This window comes from Berghia stephanieae, chromosome 4, assembly GCF_034508935.2.
Source record: "Berghia stephanieae isolate SIO BIC M18660-M18661 chromosome 4, UCSD_Bste_1.3, whole genome shotgun sequence".
Classification (NCBI taxonomy): domain Eukaryota; kingdom Metazoa; phylum Mollusca; class Gastropoda; order Nudibranchia; family Aeolidiidae; genus Berghia; species Berghia stephanieae.
In genome coordinates, this window is record NC_088363.1 from 25,393,401 (window position 1) to 25,409,500 (window position 16,100).

The 16,100-nt window shown below is 32.8% G+C and overlaps 1 protein-coding gene across 2 annotated transcripts in view; it reads left to right on the top strand.

The window, feature by feature from the left end:
• LOC144970299 (sister chromatid cohesion protein PDS5 homolog A-B-like) overlaps positions 1–16,100 on the top strand; it is a 32,405-nt gene that overhangs the window by 5,994 nt on the left and 10,311 nt on the right. For both annotated transcript variants that reach the window (XM_078909787.1, XM_078909788.1), the window contains exons 8-30: positions 118–261; positions 498–613; positions 1,070–1,164; positions 1,606–1,751; positions 2,468–2,619; positions 3,667–3,780; positions 4,121–4,153; positions 4,519–4,613; positions 4,950–5,089; positions 5,509–5,724; positions 6,115–6,205; positions 6,610–6,679; positions 7,068–7,191; positions 7,835–7,990; positions 8,455–8,523; positions 9,013–9,149; positions 10,532–10,655; positions 11,629–11,833; positions 12,074–12,188; positions 12,420–12,552; positions 14,346–14,468; positions 14,890–14,943; positions 15,815–15,987. In XM_078909787.1, coding sequence (XP_078765913.1) covers positions 118–261; positions 498–613; positions 1,070–1,164; positions 1,606–1,751; positions 2,468–2,619; positions 3,667–3,780; positions 4,121–4,153; positions 4,519–4,613; positions 4,950–5,089; positions 5,509–5,724; positions 6,115–6,205; positions 6,610–6,679; positions 7,068–7,191; positions 7,835–7,990; positions 8,455–8,523; positions 9,013–9,149; positions 10,532–10,655; positions 11,629–11,833; positions 12,074–12,188; positions 12,420–12,552; positions 14,346–14,468; positions 14,890–14,943; positions 15,815–15,987 — 2,825 coding nt within the window. The remainder of the gene's footprint in view (positions 1–117; positions 262–497; positions 614–1,069; positions 1,165–1,605; positions 1,752–2,467; positions 2,620–3,666; positions 3,781–4,120; positions 4,154–4,518; positions 4,614–4,949; positions 5,090–5,508; positions 5,725–6,114; positions 6,206–6,609; positions 6,680–7,067; positions 7,192–7,834; positions 7,991–8,454; positions 8,524–9,012; positions 9,150–10,531; positions 10,656–11,628; positions 11,834–12,073; positions 12,189–12,419; positions 12,553–14,345; positions 14,469–14,889; positions 14,944–15,814; positions 15,988–16,100) is intronic.

Consider the following 16,100-nt stretch of genomic DNA (forward strand, 5'->3'; position numbering starts at 1 on the left):
GCCTGCAGTACAGCATCTCCAAGATTGTATTTGAATCCTGTGAATACTAAATACAATTTAATTATCACTCTTTACCCCCAATTCTTCAATCCTTTTTTATTTTTTTCTTCCTCACAGATATTCAACAACATGGTTGTGCTTGGCAAAGACTCGATTGATCCTGCCATTTCAAACCACATGTATGATCTTATCTACGAGCTTCACCATGTGTCCCCTAGTGTTTTGTTGTCTGTCATCCCGCAACTAGAATTCAAACTGAAGGTAGAGTTTGATTGTAATCATTATCCAGACACTCTTTAGTGCTATTTTAAAATTCTTTTTTTAATTATTACTTTTTTGGTGGCAAATGTAAAAGTCATATAAATTGATTGAAATTAATTTCTAGAAGTTAGCACTCATTTTATCCAATTATATGGGGTACAGGATTTTAAAATATTGGTTTAATTAAGAAAAAGGTCTCTTTAAAATCAAAGCTTGTCTTATTATCCTTGTTTCAGAGTAATGAAGAGAGCGAGAGGAAATCTGTCACTAAACTTCTTGCCAAAATGTTCTCAGAGAAAGATTCTGATCTCGCAGTTCAAAACAGACCTTTATGGTTGTGTTTCTTGGGGCGGTGAGTACTAACATTTTTACTTCTTTATTTTAGAAAACATACTGGACTCCTAAATTTTCCATTTGAAGCACCCCAACCCTACTAGTCCGTCATACCCCCATCCCCTAGCTATTCTGTCACTTATGCCTCTCTTGTAATTTGATAGGCATTTAAAAAGATAATGAATGTATTTAGTTTGATGAACAGGATTAGGAGGTGGTAGTTAACACAACACAATGTGCAAACCCCCCCCCCCCCCCCCCTTTTTTTTTTTTTTTTTTCTTTTTTTCTTGTCCTATAGATTAAATATCAAATTATCCCCAATTATAGGAGCAGAGGAAAACTGGTAATATTTTCCTCTTGTGATGTTTGTCATTTGATTTGTGTGTTTATCATTTTTGGTGAAGGACTATAAATAGGTTTTGTGATGACACGGGGCCCTATTTTCTAATTCTCAACCTTAAATTTTCCCTCCAGTTACAATGACATAAGTGTTGCCATCCGCACCGCTTGTATCCAGCAGACTCAGAATTTTATACTCAATCACAAAGAATTGGAGAAGGATATTCTTGGTAATGTTTTTATGAAATTAAACAGATATTTAAGTTTTCAGTTAAACAATAGTCCTTTATTTTTTTAAGAATGTTATTGGGTAAAGAATTGACTTGATCTATTTCCAAACTAAGCTTTAGAACATCTCTTGAGTACTTACAAGAGATTTTGTTGAATTAGATGAAAAATCTTAGACTTAGATGATGATAATTGTGAATCCTCTTGTCGTTTTATTCAAAGTAGTAATAATAATTATATTATTATTATTATTATTTTTATTATTATTATCATTATTATTGTTGTTATTATTATTATTATTATTATTATTCCTTTTTTTAACAGATTGAAAGAAAGAAAAATTCTTTTTTATTTGTTATTAATAGCAGGTTGGTTATATTAGAATTTCATGTCACTCACATTTAAGGTTTTTTCTTTGTTTGTTTGTTGTTTTTTTTACCTAGAACAACTAAAGGTCCGTCAGCATGACCCTGAGGAGTCTGTTCGTCATGATGTTGTTAACAGTATCTTGAATGTGGCGAAGAAAGACATGACTGCTCTCTCCCCTGAATTGTTACAGTTTATAAAAGAGAGAACTTTAGACAAGAGAGTAAGAAGCATTTTTATGCTCTATATCTATATCATATTCTAGACATAGGTGAAGTATTTGATTGATATTAGAAATTCTACTAAATTTATTTTTGTTTGATGTTTGATTCTGAGGCCTTGTGTAAGTATTTATATTAAATAAGTAAAAAAAAAATTTTTTTAAATTAAAGTATTGTGAAGTGGCAATCCTATCGATCTATAGTATATTGGTTTTGATCTTAGTTACTATATTAATTTAAGAGAAAAAGGTAAAACATTGAGTCAACTGGTATCTTTATTTTATTATCTTCTCAGTTGTTTCTTTGTGAGGTAATGTCATTTCAAAAACAAGATCTTTAAATCCTTGTTTGATCCATTTGCCATTTGAAAATTTCTTCTTGTGTCGTTATCTCTTGCAAAAATGTAAATGCGAAATTTTACTCTTACTCTTTTACTCATTATTGTACAATATTTTATTAGAAAGATATTTCATACTCTTCAGTAGCTGAGTTAATATTGCCTACAGTTTACAGGCACTATACAAATGCCTATTTTCTATTATTATTATTATTATTACAGCAAGAAATTAGAAGCTACAAGTGCTTGTCTTTAAAAAGAAACTGGAGAAACTAGCTTTTTATGTAAACTTATGACAAACAAATCATCGTTAAAATTTCTATTAAATTCAATATGTCGTTGTGATCTGATCTTATAGAATTTTGAATGGTTACTTTTCAGTTCAAGATCCGACGTGAAGCTCTTCTTGGTTTGGGCATGATGTACAAGCAGTGTGCCTTGGCCAAAGAACCTGATGAGGAACTTGTTAAAAAAGTGGAGTTTGTCAAAAACAAAGTGTTTCATCACTATTACCAGAACAACATTGAAGATCGGTGAGAGAAAAAATATCAATATTAATTATAATAATAATGATGATGATAATAATACTACTAATAATAATAACAATAAAAATAAAGCATTTCTACAGCGCATAAGCTTGACATCATCAATTCAAATTGTGGTTGTTCATACACGATTTCAGAAATGACTAATGTTCTTGTCAAATTACTAAATTTGATGTTTTCAATTTGTCAGGACTGTAATCTATTTTATGTAACTGGTTCATGATTCTGACATTTGATTTTAGAATATGAAGTTGTTACACTGATCTCCGTGATTAATATTACTCAAAAGTCCAGATGTAAATAATCAATGGGAGATAATGTAAAGGGAATTAACTCTTTTAATATTAAATTAAAAAAAAATTTTCACTTGTTTTTTAAAAACAATTATTTCTCCTTTCTCTTAAATTTTACTGGTTCTTTTGTTTCTTTTCTATTTTTATAAGTCCTGATAAAAGATGTAAACATCCATCCCTAATGATTCATTGAAAGCTGTTCACAGAATTCTGTACTTTCTACGTGCCCATCTGAAAGTCTCAAATCTCAGCTTAATTGACTCCTCTCCATATCCATTGATTTTGTCTTTAATTTGCCGACCAACAAAAGCATTGTGGATCAGTGTCGGATGTCAACGAATGGTTCTGGGATTAAGAGTTCAGATTATGGAAGCATTGACTATATTATATTTTATACTGCCTTTCCTCCAAATAGTTGTTTGAAAATCTGCCCCCCCCCCCCCCCCCCCCCATTACAAGTGGTTACAAGTCTTTTGGATTTGGGAGACTTGACTGTGGATGGATGTCTTTTGATTAAATTTATTGCTTTGTTGAGGAACTTTCTTTACCAATTTAGAAGGGTTTCATTTTTTATCTCTGGTTTATTAATACAAAAGGGGATGTTTAAAGAATTTCCAAAATTATACCATTTTAAAAAACTTGTTCAGTTTGAAAATGGAAAGATTTGACTGAAATATTTTTGTTTAAAAAATGTAATCTTTGTAGATAAACGAATCTTCGTTTTTTTCTAATTTTCTTCTAGAATGTTGGTGGAAAGAATGGTGAACATCTACCTTGTTCCTTATCAGATGAACGTGGAGGACAGAATGAAGAAGTTGTTAGAGTTGTACTCTACTCTTGATGAACATGGAGTCAAGTAGGTGGAGAGAATGGAATTGTCTAACATAGCTTAGTTTAATTTTTATATTATTTATTGTGACGGATAAATTTGTTTTGTTTTTAAAAAAATAATTTTTGTTTTATTTTTGAAAGTAATTTGAATGAATTAAATGAAATAGATTTTGTAATTTTTTTAATTGTATGTTTTCACAGGTCCACCATGCTAACTGTACTTAAAATGCTTCATGTCAATTTGAAATTATTCAATGCTGACACAAAATTTAAATAATTGGAAAAAAAAGATCATCCTGCATTCTACTTTCTTTTATTAATTTGTTGAATAAAATAAAAATAATTAAATTTTCTTCTCATTCCAGAGCATTTTGTGAAATGTTGAAACACAGGAATAAGTAAGTTTGGTTTGTTTTTTTTGGTTTTTTTTTCTCTCAATGACCCTTTATTATCTATTTTTTAATTTATTTATTTTTTAATAATCGTAATTATGAAATTTCTCTGAGCTGTACAATAGTTTTTAATAAAGTAGTTTAAACAGATTTTAATCTTAAGAAATAATACGGGATTAAGGTTCACATTCAAGTTTTAAGGAAGAATCAAATTTTTAAAAAAATTTTTATTGTGCCCAGTCTATCTATATTGTCGTTATAATAAGAAAAAGAGTAAGTTTGCAATACTAAAGATTCAACTTCTTGTCTGTATCTGGCTCGTTTCAATGACAAGTTTTCATCATATCCTCCCTCCCTATTTTGTATCCTAGTGTTCGTCAGATTGTGACACAGTTATTGGATGCTCATGACAGGGCTGGTGAACCCAACCCTCCTGCTATCATGCCTAAACTGATACAGTTAGGAAGTAAGTCAATTATTTTATTTATGTTTGTTTTTTGTTTTGTTTTGGGGTTTTTTCCGCCTCTTCTTGTTTTATCCCCCAGTTTGCTCTATTTTATGATTAACCAGACCTTAAATTTTCCGCCATACAGTGTTATTAACATGATACCAGCAATACCACTTATATGGCATATCTAATGATGAGGGTGGGAAGAGTTCAGTCTTTTTCATCATCAGTCATTTACAAACTATCTATTTACAAGTCATCTATAAGCTCTTAAGCTGGCATATAAATCTTTGATTGCCTTGAATTTAGATTGTGAAATTATGAGGATGTCTGTCTACGTTGTCTTCATTTTAGGAACTCTACCAGAGTCTCTGAAGCCCAATGAATACGTGAAGAAATTAAATCTCATGTTGAAAGATGACAATCGTCTTCGCCTGCTGTTCAAGACTTTGATTGGACCATCATGTACATGCAAGAAGGCAGAAGAGACAGTGGTAAGGTTTATTTTTTATCATAACTTTATTCATTTCCAATCATGATAGATGCATGTCTCATAACTGTCAATCATTCTGCTTTTGACTAAAACTTACTCTTTCAATGTCTAAATGTTATTTTTTATCTGTTTTCCTTGGAACTGACCATATTTTTGCTGTTATCTTTTTTATTTTGGATTCGGGTTCTGTAAACCATTAATTGGTAAAGTGTTGAAAATATAGTGATATTACTCAGGAATGGTATGAGACTAAATTGAAGTAAACTGAAACTAAATTTTTTGTTCTTTTCTGTCAAATTGCTTTTTATAACTTTTTGGCCATTAATTGAATAATAGTGTCTGCTTAAGGGTTTGAACTTGTGATAATGTTTCACTACCAGTTAAAAGAAAGTATTATTGTTTTTTGTTCTCATTTTATAGAAAGAAATCTTGAAGAAAATAGGTTCAACTGCTGGCACACCTAACCTGCTCTATCAACTATTCAAGTCACTGTTGGAGCGTATTGCCCCTGTCATGATAGACGAGTTGGCCATTGATCATCTGACCCTCATCGTATCCTGTTTGGTCACAAATAGCCTAGAGGAAGGCTTTGACAATATGGATAGGTCAGCAATCAAAGGGGTACAACTGCTTTTGGTGAGTCACCTCATTTTTTTTTTTTTCAAGGAATCCTACAATTTATGCTATCTGGTTTCATGCATCTCTATCATTATCATCCTGTTCCTTCTCTATTTACGGTCACCACTCCCTCATGTTTACAGCTTCAGTTCTTGCTGTTATCTTCACCTTGTTATTGTTATTATTATTATTATTATTATTATTATTATTATTATTATTATTATTATTATTGTTATTGATATTATTATTATTATTATTTTTATTTTTATTGTTATTGTTGTTATTGTTATTATTATTATTATTAATTATACTTGTGATTATACTGTCTGTCCTTTATGTTGCAATAGAAATGAGAAGTATGGAAGAAATAAAAGTCAATATTTGGTATTGTATCTTAATTCATTTCAGACCTTGTCTCATTATTTCCCCTACAACTACAAGTCAGTGGAAATTTTTGACAACTTTCTCCTTTTTGTCAACTGTGACGACGATGATATCAGTAAGTTAACTCATTAACACTTAATTTGTCCAGTTCTATTCACACCCCCACCAACCACCCTTTCTCCCCATCTCCCGTAATATTTTTGACTTTATGATTTTCATTAATATTCACTATTCAAATGTTTTCTTGATATTAACAGTCTCCACTGTCCTTTAGTTACAGCACAATTTGAGACACGTTTGTATAAATGAAAATGGGTGTTTTACATGAATAAAAGTAATTTAAGAATGACTGAAACACTTTCGACTCGTTCTTAAGATATTAGAAAATGGGGGAAAAAAAATTTTTTTTTCTTTCTTATTTTTGATAATTAGTCTGTTTTCTTTGACCATGTAATTCACCACTATATAATTTTTTAAAATACCAACCATGGGTTAAATACTATATGTCCTTTGTTCCAGGTGATATAGGAATTCAGATATTCACTAATACTGGCAAGAATCTTCATCTGGATCACACTGAAGTATACAAGTGAGTTGTTAATAAAAGTATTTAATATACGTATTCATTTTATCATGAGTAAAAAGTAAGTTGTAAATGGCAATTCATATATTTACGTTGTAAGTTGTTTTGAAGGATGTGGGGTTATTCTTTTCTTCTTTTTTTTTTCTTATTAATTTACAGATGAAATTCTATCGATGAAATCATTTCAGACAGTTGACCTCTTCGGAATAATACCTTTCAAGCCATGATTTAATGTTATGTTTATACTAAAAATCATATATATATATATATATATATATATATATATATATATATATATATATATATATATATATATATATATATATATATATATATTATGTGTGTGTGGTTGTGCTTTTTAAGATATAAGTTTTATTTTCATTTTGTATTTCAGTGCTTTGATTCCTGTTCTTATCAAGTTTTGTAAATTTGGTACTCCTCGCCAAGCCAAACATGCCCTAAAATGTATCAACACCATTTGTATCAACAAAGAGCAAGCGGTCACCAGCATTTTTGAAGTGAGTGTAAACTTAATGTGACTTAAAGAACTTTTATTCTGCTACATTCTGTGTGTTTAAATTAGGTCTCATTTGATGTATTACATATTTTAAAAATAAAATTACTTGAGTAAATTTAGTGCTACCATTTCAGCTCTTTGAAGATGGCATTGTCTAAAGCATAAGTTGAGCATTATTCATTTTAAAGAAAAGAGTTCTGTTTAAAGATTCCCCTCTCTGGACGGGATCATTTGACCTCCCATGGTGGGAGGGAGGTAACCCTTGACCTCCCATGGTGAGAAGGAGGTAACTCGCTGTGTCTTCTATCCCCTTTTATCTGTTGGCTGAGTTGCTTTTTTGTCTTTGTGTTGAAATGGGATTGCTTGGTTTTGTCATGGCCCTTGCTGGAATCCTTAGCTGAGAGGAAAATAGTCAGATGTTTATTATAATTCTTGGTTTTGGAAGATGCTTTTTCCCCCTTGTAAATCATTTCTATTATATATTGTTTGTTATGTTTTCTGTTTTGGATATATTAGTCAAGTCCATTGTCTCAAATTATTTATATTGCATTTAGTTTTGTTCTTTTTTTTTCTTTTAAAAACAAGTTAACAAGAGGATACAACAGACTAAACATTTTGTAATAATTTGTTATTATAATATCTAGCACATCCAAGGTGCCCTGGACCCTGAGAACCCCAACTACCTGACAGCAATTGTGTGCTTGGGTCATATTGCCCAGGCCTTCCCCAATTTGTTTGCTTCTGAGATCAAAAGTATCGTCTCCAAAGTTATTGTCAAAGGCTTGCTCATGAAAGATAGGGTGAGTAAAATTTTTCCCTTTTTTTTTCTGTGAGTGGCAAGGGAGGGTGGCGGGGGGTTTAATTCCCAGTATCAAGAATTATTCAAATGTTATCCCTAGACATTTGAACATGATGATATTGAAACAAAAGTAATAAATCTGTGGAAATCAACAATGATCATTGAACTGTGTTAAATCAGGTTTGTTTTTTGATAATTCTAATAGCGTTGAGCTGATGTCTGATTCATCTGTGAATGGGTAACTGGTCTGACCAAAAGCAAGAGGTGCCTAAATAAGATGGAGAAAAAAATAAAGTGAGTAAACATGCCTTATATAAAAGGGTTTATTTTGTTTTGTCCTCTTTTATATGTGTCACATTTACTTATTTATTTCTCTCTGGTCTGTTAGATCTAAAGTATTTTGTAATGGACTAGTGTGTAACAAAAGATGCTTTACTTTCATTGTTTTTATTTCTGTGTCTTCAGACTCAAAGTGAGCCTTCAGAGGAACCATGGTGTCCAGATCATCAAGTGTCTGAAGAGACTCAAGAAAAGGTGAAACCTCTTTCTCTTTCTCACATCTTTCTTTAAATTTGACAGAAGGCAGTTTTTTTTAAAAATTCAATTGGATTGTATTCAGAATTGATAACATATGCTGAAGAGAGGGCTAGAGAATTTTTGTCCACAAACCTGCAAGAGGTAACATAATAAATAATCGATAAATCGTACTTTAAACAACAGTTGAAAATTCAGAGGAACGAAAATTATTTGATTTCCACCCATTTTTGTACTATTTGTCCCCTCTAAATCAAACATTACAAATAGTAAAGTTTACTTCACTTTGAAATTAGGTTCAATTCACTTAAACTGGTGTAAGATATAATTCTGAAGGTTTTCATGATAACGAAATAACCTTAGATTTTGACTTAATTTATACAAACTGCAGGCATGTATTTCTATTGCAAGCTATTAAGTACTTTATTTTTGAGTTGTCTCAGCATATTTCACACAGTGTGGTATTTTAATTTTTTCCTTTTCCCAAAGGTCCAAGCTATGAAAATGTTAGTTCGTTGGCTGTTAGGACTGAAGACAAATACAGGCAACTCTGCCCAGTCAACATTGCGTCTGCTCTATACAGTCATAATACACGACGGGGATTTAATGGAGAATGGAAACACCAAGTATGTATTTTTTAGATAATCTTTCAGATTTGTTGCAGACCTGCATTAAGTTTTCTTTCATCATTATACAGGCTTATCAAACAGTATATAAATGCATTTTCAATTTTGATCAAAAGGGGCAATTTTAAATATGTTAGACGTGAATTTTAAAAAAGAAAAAAAAGAATTAGCAAACATAAAATTAAAATATGATAGCTGTTTGAATTTTGACTTTAAAAAAATGTTTAAAACTTGATTTGAATTGTTTAAATTTGGCAAATTGAAGGGATGAGGAATTGGGGGGGGGGGGGGGGGGGGGGGGGGGGGCTAAGCTGTGAACTGAGATTCTGATTCTGCCCTCTGCCAACCTGATTCATTCCTCATGTGATGGCATTTATTGGTAAATTGGCCATTGCATCATGTCTCTTGAAATGGAAATATGAACATTTTTCGTAAACATATTTTTTAAGTGTGATTTATTCTGGGCAAAATGTGAAAAATTAATTCCACACTATGTTTATTATTTTTGAACAACATCCTGTTACATATAACATATATTTAGCAATGACTATCCCACACAAATCTTTGGGCCTCTTTTTCGCTCACGAAGTGCCCGAATTCGCGTCAAAATATGGGATGAAGCCGTTTCGTATATGCTATTTTAAAAAAGTAATTACGACGCTGTTTATCGATGAATATGACTGAAAGTTGGCACACAGTTAGAAAAAAGGTCATTTTAGATTATGTCAAGCGACAAAACTCGTGCGATTACCAGAAGACCGTTAAAAATAGATTTTTACTCTTTGGAGTAAAATATTTCTAAAACTACCGGGCGTGGAGGTTTTGTCGCTGACAAGGTAATACATGAACATTTCTTCTTTTTGGTTGTAAAATTTCATATGAATATGACGAGTACTTTTCCCGTATTTTACAAAACATCATCCTAATCTGCTCTTCAAGTTTCAATCTTTTAATCCACTTATTACGCAAGATACAACCAAAGGTCGGAAAAAAATGCCGAAAAAGCGTCCCATATTTTCGCGTTTTTTTCCTCTTTGCAGGTCATCCAAATAAATGACACCTTTGAAACTGCATAACTTGTTTATTTATGAATGGATTTTCAAAATTCAAAAACATTTTTACTCAGTGGAGATAGGGCTTTGGTTTTAGACAAAAAAATTCCCCAAAAAGAGAAAAAAACATTTTTCATAGTCATTGCTAATATATTAGTAATCTTGTCATGTAGTGTATGGTAATATAATCTTGTGTTTCATTGTAAATTTAAAAAACAAGCAAGTAAATTTTAGGCAATGGCCTTAAACATACTTTGACAACTTATTAAACAATAGAAAGCTTTTTAAAATTTATATTATCATCCCAAATTATTTTCCTTTTCTTCAAAGCAAACCGGAACTTGCACGGCTGCGCCTTCAAGCAGGATGTAGCATGCTCAAGCTTGCAGAGGAACCTTGCTATGCTGACACCATTACAAGAGAACAATTTCAGGCTCTGGCATTAATGATCAATGTTAGTAGCTAAATTTATGGGGGCAATTTCAAGCTGATACTGTCTACATCTTGATGTAGTTTACTTTTATTCTTTTCATTTTCATCTCTTTCTTATCTTTTCCCTTCCTTTTCTTTTTCCTTTTTTTTTTTTTTTTTTTGGGGGGGGGGGGGGGGGGGGTAGTTTTCTTTCCTTTCATTCCTTTCTTTTATTTTTTCCCCCTTTAGATATTAGCAATTATTAGATACTATTAATACTATTATCTTACTCTACTACTACTACTACTACTACTACTACTACTACTACTACTACTACTACTACTACTACTACTACTACAGTAATATATTAATTAGAGAACATCTTTTATAAAGCATTTTAAAATGTCATTTTATGGAAATAGAAGATCATAGTTTGTCATCTTGGGTAGATATAATTTTTTATCTGGAAATCTGGATTATTTTGAAGACATTTCTGTTCTGTATGCAGTGCTACCAACCTTGCATTAAAAAATGCTTATTTGTTCATAGTATGTCTTTATGCACTGTTCTGAGGTTCATACGCATAATTAAATTTCTATTATTTCAACTTTTTTAAAAATCATTCTCTTTTATTGTACTTAAATGGTTGTGTTCATGTTGGGAGTTCAATAAAATATCTGGATAGGTCATTTTGGGCTTAAATTTCGATTCTGGAGGTCAATTCTGATATTATTTATATTGTCAAAATAGAGTAAATTTATTCATTAATTTAGATATCTTTTATAACATTGCTAGTATGGTCTAATTAATTGACCTTATCAGAATTAGTGCTTGTTATCGGGGGGTTTTTTTTTCAGGATTGGTAGACAATTCTTCAAAATCTCACACATTTTAGCTCTCCATTGTACACATTGACATAGGTTAGGGCTGGCAGCTCTGTGGTGTGAATATTTGATATTTTGTTGATATTTTTTTTTTTTTGGTCACTCTATTATTTTATACTTTACTCTTTGCAGGATGTTTGTTTTCAAGTCCGTTTTCAGTTTGCCAACTGGCTTCACAAAAGTTTGATCAGTCTAAAGCTTCCATTAGAGTATATGTCAATCTTGAGTCTTGGGGCCAATGACCCGATCAAAGAAAGGAGACAGCAAATCAAACAGTTCCTCACTCTTAACATCAATAAAAGGAGGGATTTTATCAAGCAAAATCCAAGTGCCAGGGGTCAGTATCATTGAGAAATTATTTATGTGAAATAAAATAAAATTTACAGCATAAGATGAATTTCTTAGATTCCCTGTATTGTTTCTGTATTGAACATATATGAATTAATTGACCACTGCATCGAGATGAAGAGAGAGAGAGAGAGAGAGAGAGGAGGAGGGGGGGGGGGGTGGTTTGAGAGGGGGAGAGATTTGATGTGAGTGATTTGGAGTATACTAAATTAACTTAATTTGTCCTCAGGTCGCATGTTCTACTTCCTCCCTGACTATGTTGTTCCATACACCATCCACTTGTTGGCCCACGATCCCGACTGCAAGTCGTATGAGGACTTGGATAGTCTCATGAATCTTAAAGAGTGAGTGGGAATAAGAAAATATGTCATATTCACCAAGAGCTGAAATTTTTAGGATTGAATAACATAATTTTTTCTTCCTTTTGCCTCCTTCTCTTCCTCTTCCACCTCCTCCTCCCACACCTGCATCAGCATCCATCATCATCATAACCACCATTATCATCCCATATCATTTTTCTTTGTAATTTCATTTTTGTATTTACCTTCTCAATATCTCCTCCCATAATTCTTTAGATGTTTGTGGTTCTTGCTGGAGCCTCTCACTCAACGCCATGAAGATTACAACTATGCCTTCCTACGTCGCATGATAGAGAACATCAAGCAGACTAAAGATGCTCAATGCCCTGATGATGAATCTGCAAACAAGGTATGTTTTTAATTTCTTTATATTATAAATCCGTGATGATAATATTCCACGGGGTTTTCTCAGAAATTTTCCGCTGATTTTGCCGTGTCAAACATTTTTCTCTGATAAAAGCTCAGCTCAAGTGGTGGATCCGTGAAAAAATCACCATTGTGTTTTGTGTCATATTTTGACTCCTGTGCTCAGTTGCATGAATTTGGTGACACTCCCATTTTTATGGCATCAGTCTTGGCAAACTGGCGCCGTATGTCAAATTTGAAGCAAGGCAATTGATGGTCGAAAAAGAAGGGGGTGGGGGAGGGGGTAAATGAGTCTAGATTTTATTTGTAGTAGGTTAAGAGTGGAAGTACAGTTTTGGGTCCGTTTAATGTTTCTCTCTCTCTCTCTCTCTCTCTCTCTCTCTCTCTCTCTCTCTCTCTCTCTCTCTCTCTCTCTCTCTCTCTCTCTCTCTCTCTCTCTCTCTCTCTCTCTCTCTCTCTCTCTCTCTCTCTCTCTCTCTCTCTCTCTCTCTCTCTCTCTCTCTCTCTCTCCCTCTCTCTCTCTCTCTCTCTCTCTATCCTGACATTCCATAGTGGGCAGGGAGGTACATGCTGTGTCTTCTATCTCCTGATACCCGTTTTCCAATTGTTTCCTGTCATTGTCTTGGAATGAGATTACTTAGTTTTGTCCTGGTCCTGGCTAACCAATTGTTTCCTGTCATTGTCTTGGAATGAGATTACTTAGTTTTGTCCTGGTCCTGGCTGAGAGGGAAACAGTCGAATGTATAGTTAGTTTTGGGAGATGATATTTTTTTATTGTAAATCATCTCTCTGTTATGCACTGTATTATGCTTTCTTTATATTATATATGATTTGTAAAACATTTGAGTGTGTTCCTTTTAGCGGGGACCTGTGCTTGTGTCTGGATGAGACTTTTAGTGATCTCAAACTAAGTACTTTGATAAGAGTGCTTTTGGAATCTACACATGTTTCTTATTTGAACCAATTCCCCTTTGTCTTCCCTTTTCTTGGATGCTTTATTGTAATTCTAGAACTTTTTACTTTCCCATTTTCTTCCTTTTTCTGGCGCTGATATGACCTTAATGTGTTGCAAGCACCGTAAAACCCTTAAAAACAAACATCTCTCTCTCTCTCTCTCTCTCTCTCTCTCTCTTTCTCTCTCTCTCTCCCTCTCTCTCTCTCTCTCTCTCTCTCTCTCTCTCTCTTTTCCTCTTCTTTTTCACTCTCCCTCTCTTTCACTCTTTCTTTGTCCCCCTCTGTCTCTTTCTGTTTCTCTCTTTCTATCTTTCCCTTATCCATTTATCTCTCAACCATTCTTAAAGCAAACTTTATAAACGTCATATCGTTCTAAAGAGATGATATTAATCTGTTACAATTATAAGTATATGCTCAACTTAGTTTACTCTGTTTACCTTTGTTTTTACAATGTTCAACAATTTTAATTTATTAAAGATACTTGAATCTTATTTGTAAGGTCTGTAACCACTGGGCTACGGTAACAAAGATAAAACAAATGAAAACAAATACTTTCAGGCCTTTTGACCAAAAGTTAATTTTAAATATCTTGAATAGAAGGTAATTTTAGAAAAATCGTTTTAAGGAAAGACTTCATTAAAAAATTGAGTTTGACCGATGGACAGATACATTTTCTTCCTTTTTGACAAATTTCCATTATCTTCACTGATAAATCTTATATTCAAATTTACAAATGCCATGCCAATTTTGTTCAGTTTGTTTTTTTACAGTTCAGTAATACAATTTTTTATATTTTTTTTAAATATTAATTTTTTATTACAGAAATTGTATGCAGTTTGTGATATTGCAATGGGTCTTTTGCATGTGAAAACTGGCAACATCACTTTGAAAGAAATATCTCAAGAACCAGTTTTACCAGGGAAATTGTTTACAAGTCCTGACAAGGTAAGCATAGCTCGTGTCTGCTACTCAAATTTGATCTTATTAAGACCTCCTCTTTCTCCTCCCTCATTCTTTCTCTCCCTCTGTCTCTCTCCCTTCACTCCCTTTCTCTCTCTCTCTCTCTCTCTCTCTCTCTCTCTCTCTCTCTCTCTCTCTCTCTCTCTCTCTCTCTCTCTCTCTCTTCTCTCTCTTCTCTTTCTCTCTTCTCTCTCTCTCTCTCTCTCTCTCTCTCTCTCTCTCTCTCTCTCTCTCTCTCTCTCTCTCTCTCTCTTTCTTTCTTCAAAAGCAGTTGATGTTCACACTTGCTCTTTTTTTTTTTTTTTTTTTTTTACAATTTAAAATCTAGTTTTGTTAGTTTTGATAAATATGATTATAATTAACATTGGATGTATTCATGTATTTATATTTGTTTTTTTTTCCCCAGAATTATTCTAACCAGCAGAGTTATCTTCCCAAAGATTTCCCTTTTGATCCAAAGGTCAGTATCCACCCTTAACCGTCCTAAACTCATAGCTTGACCATGACCAAAAATTTATGTCACATTGCAAAGGCAACAGACCAAAGCCTAAAGAAATTGAACAGTGAGATGTATTCAATATCTCAATTAATGCAATCAATTGTTCCCTTGGGCAATACTGAAGACAAATCACTAAGTACTTTGATAGTGTGCTCTTGGAATCTACATCTGTTTCCTATTTGAACCATTCCTTCCCCTTTGTCTTACCTTTTCTTGGGTGCTTTAATTATAATTCTAGAATTTTTAACTATCCCATTTTCTTCCTTTTTACTGGCGCTAATATAACCCATATGTGTTGCAAGAGCCTTAAAACCATTAAAAGCAAAACAATTGAGAAGTTTATGTCTTTTTATTTTCTCTTTTGACATGATGTAGTACGAGACCATATTGTGTGGCACCCATGAAATTAAATTTTGATATTATTTAGTATTAGAATTACGAAATTTAAGGTTATGTTTGTCCCTGCTGTTTCAGAAATTACATATAATGGCCACAGCTAATGTGTATTGTATAAGTTCATACTTGAGGCCAATTCAGTTTTTAACCTTCTGGTTTATTGCTATGTAGTGTACGCAATTTAGTTAAGGAGTCACATTCTCCCTTTAAGTTAAGCAATCCTGTTCAAGACGAATAGGCAACTGATAACAAAATTCATCAGCATTTTTATATATCGATTTGATCATTAATACATGTTTTCATGTACTTTGTTTTGTAATGAAGTTCAGAGTTTTTGTTTAAAGAAGAAAAATAATTACAAATTTTGTAATTTTGCAAGATTGTGTGGTATCACCGCTTTGAGCTCTAATTGACATCCTCAACTCTTCCTTTGCAGAGACGGATAGCTGGCTCATCCAATTATCAACATATGGCCGACAGTAAGAAGGCTGGAGGCGGGAGCTCCCAGACAGAGATAGTTGTGTTGAGCCATGCTCCTGTCGTCAACCCCTTCCCTTACACTCCGTCCTCACAAAAGCAACGTTCGGGAAGGAAGCGGAAAAACCCTGGGTAAGTTTTTGAATTTAAAAAAAAAAAAAGAAAAAGAAAGAAAACTGGTTAGATCTTAGATTGCTTGAAATGTTGTAACCCAGTTATTTAATAACCTGAAATTTCTTAGGTCA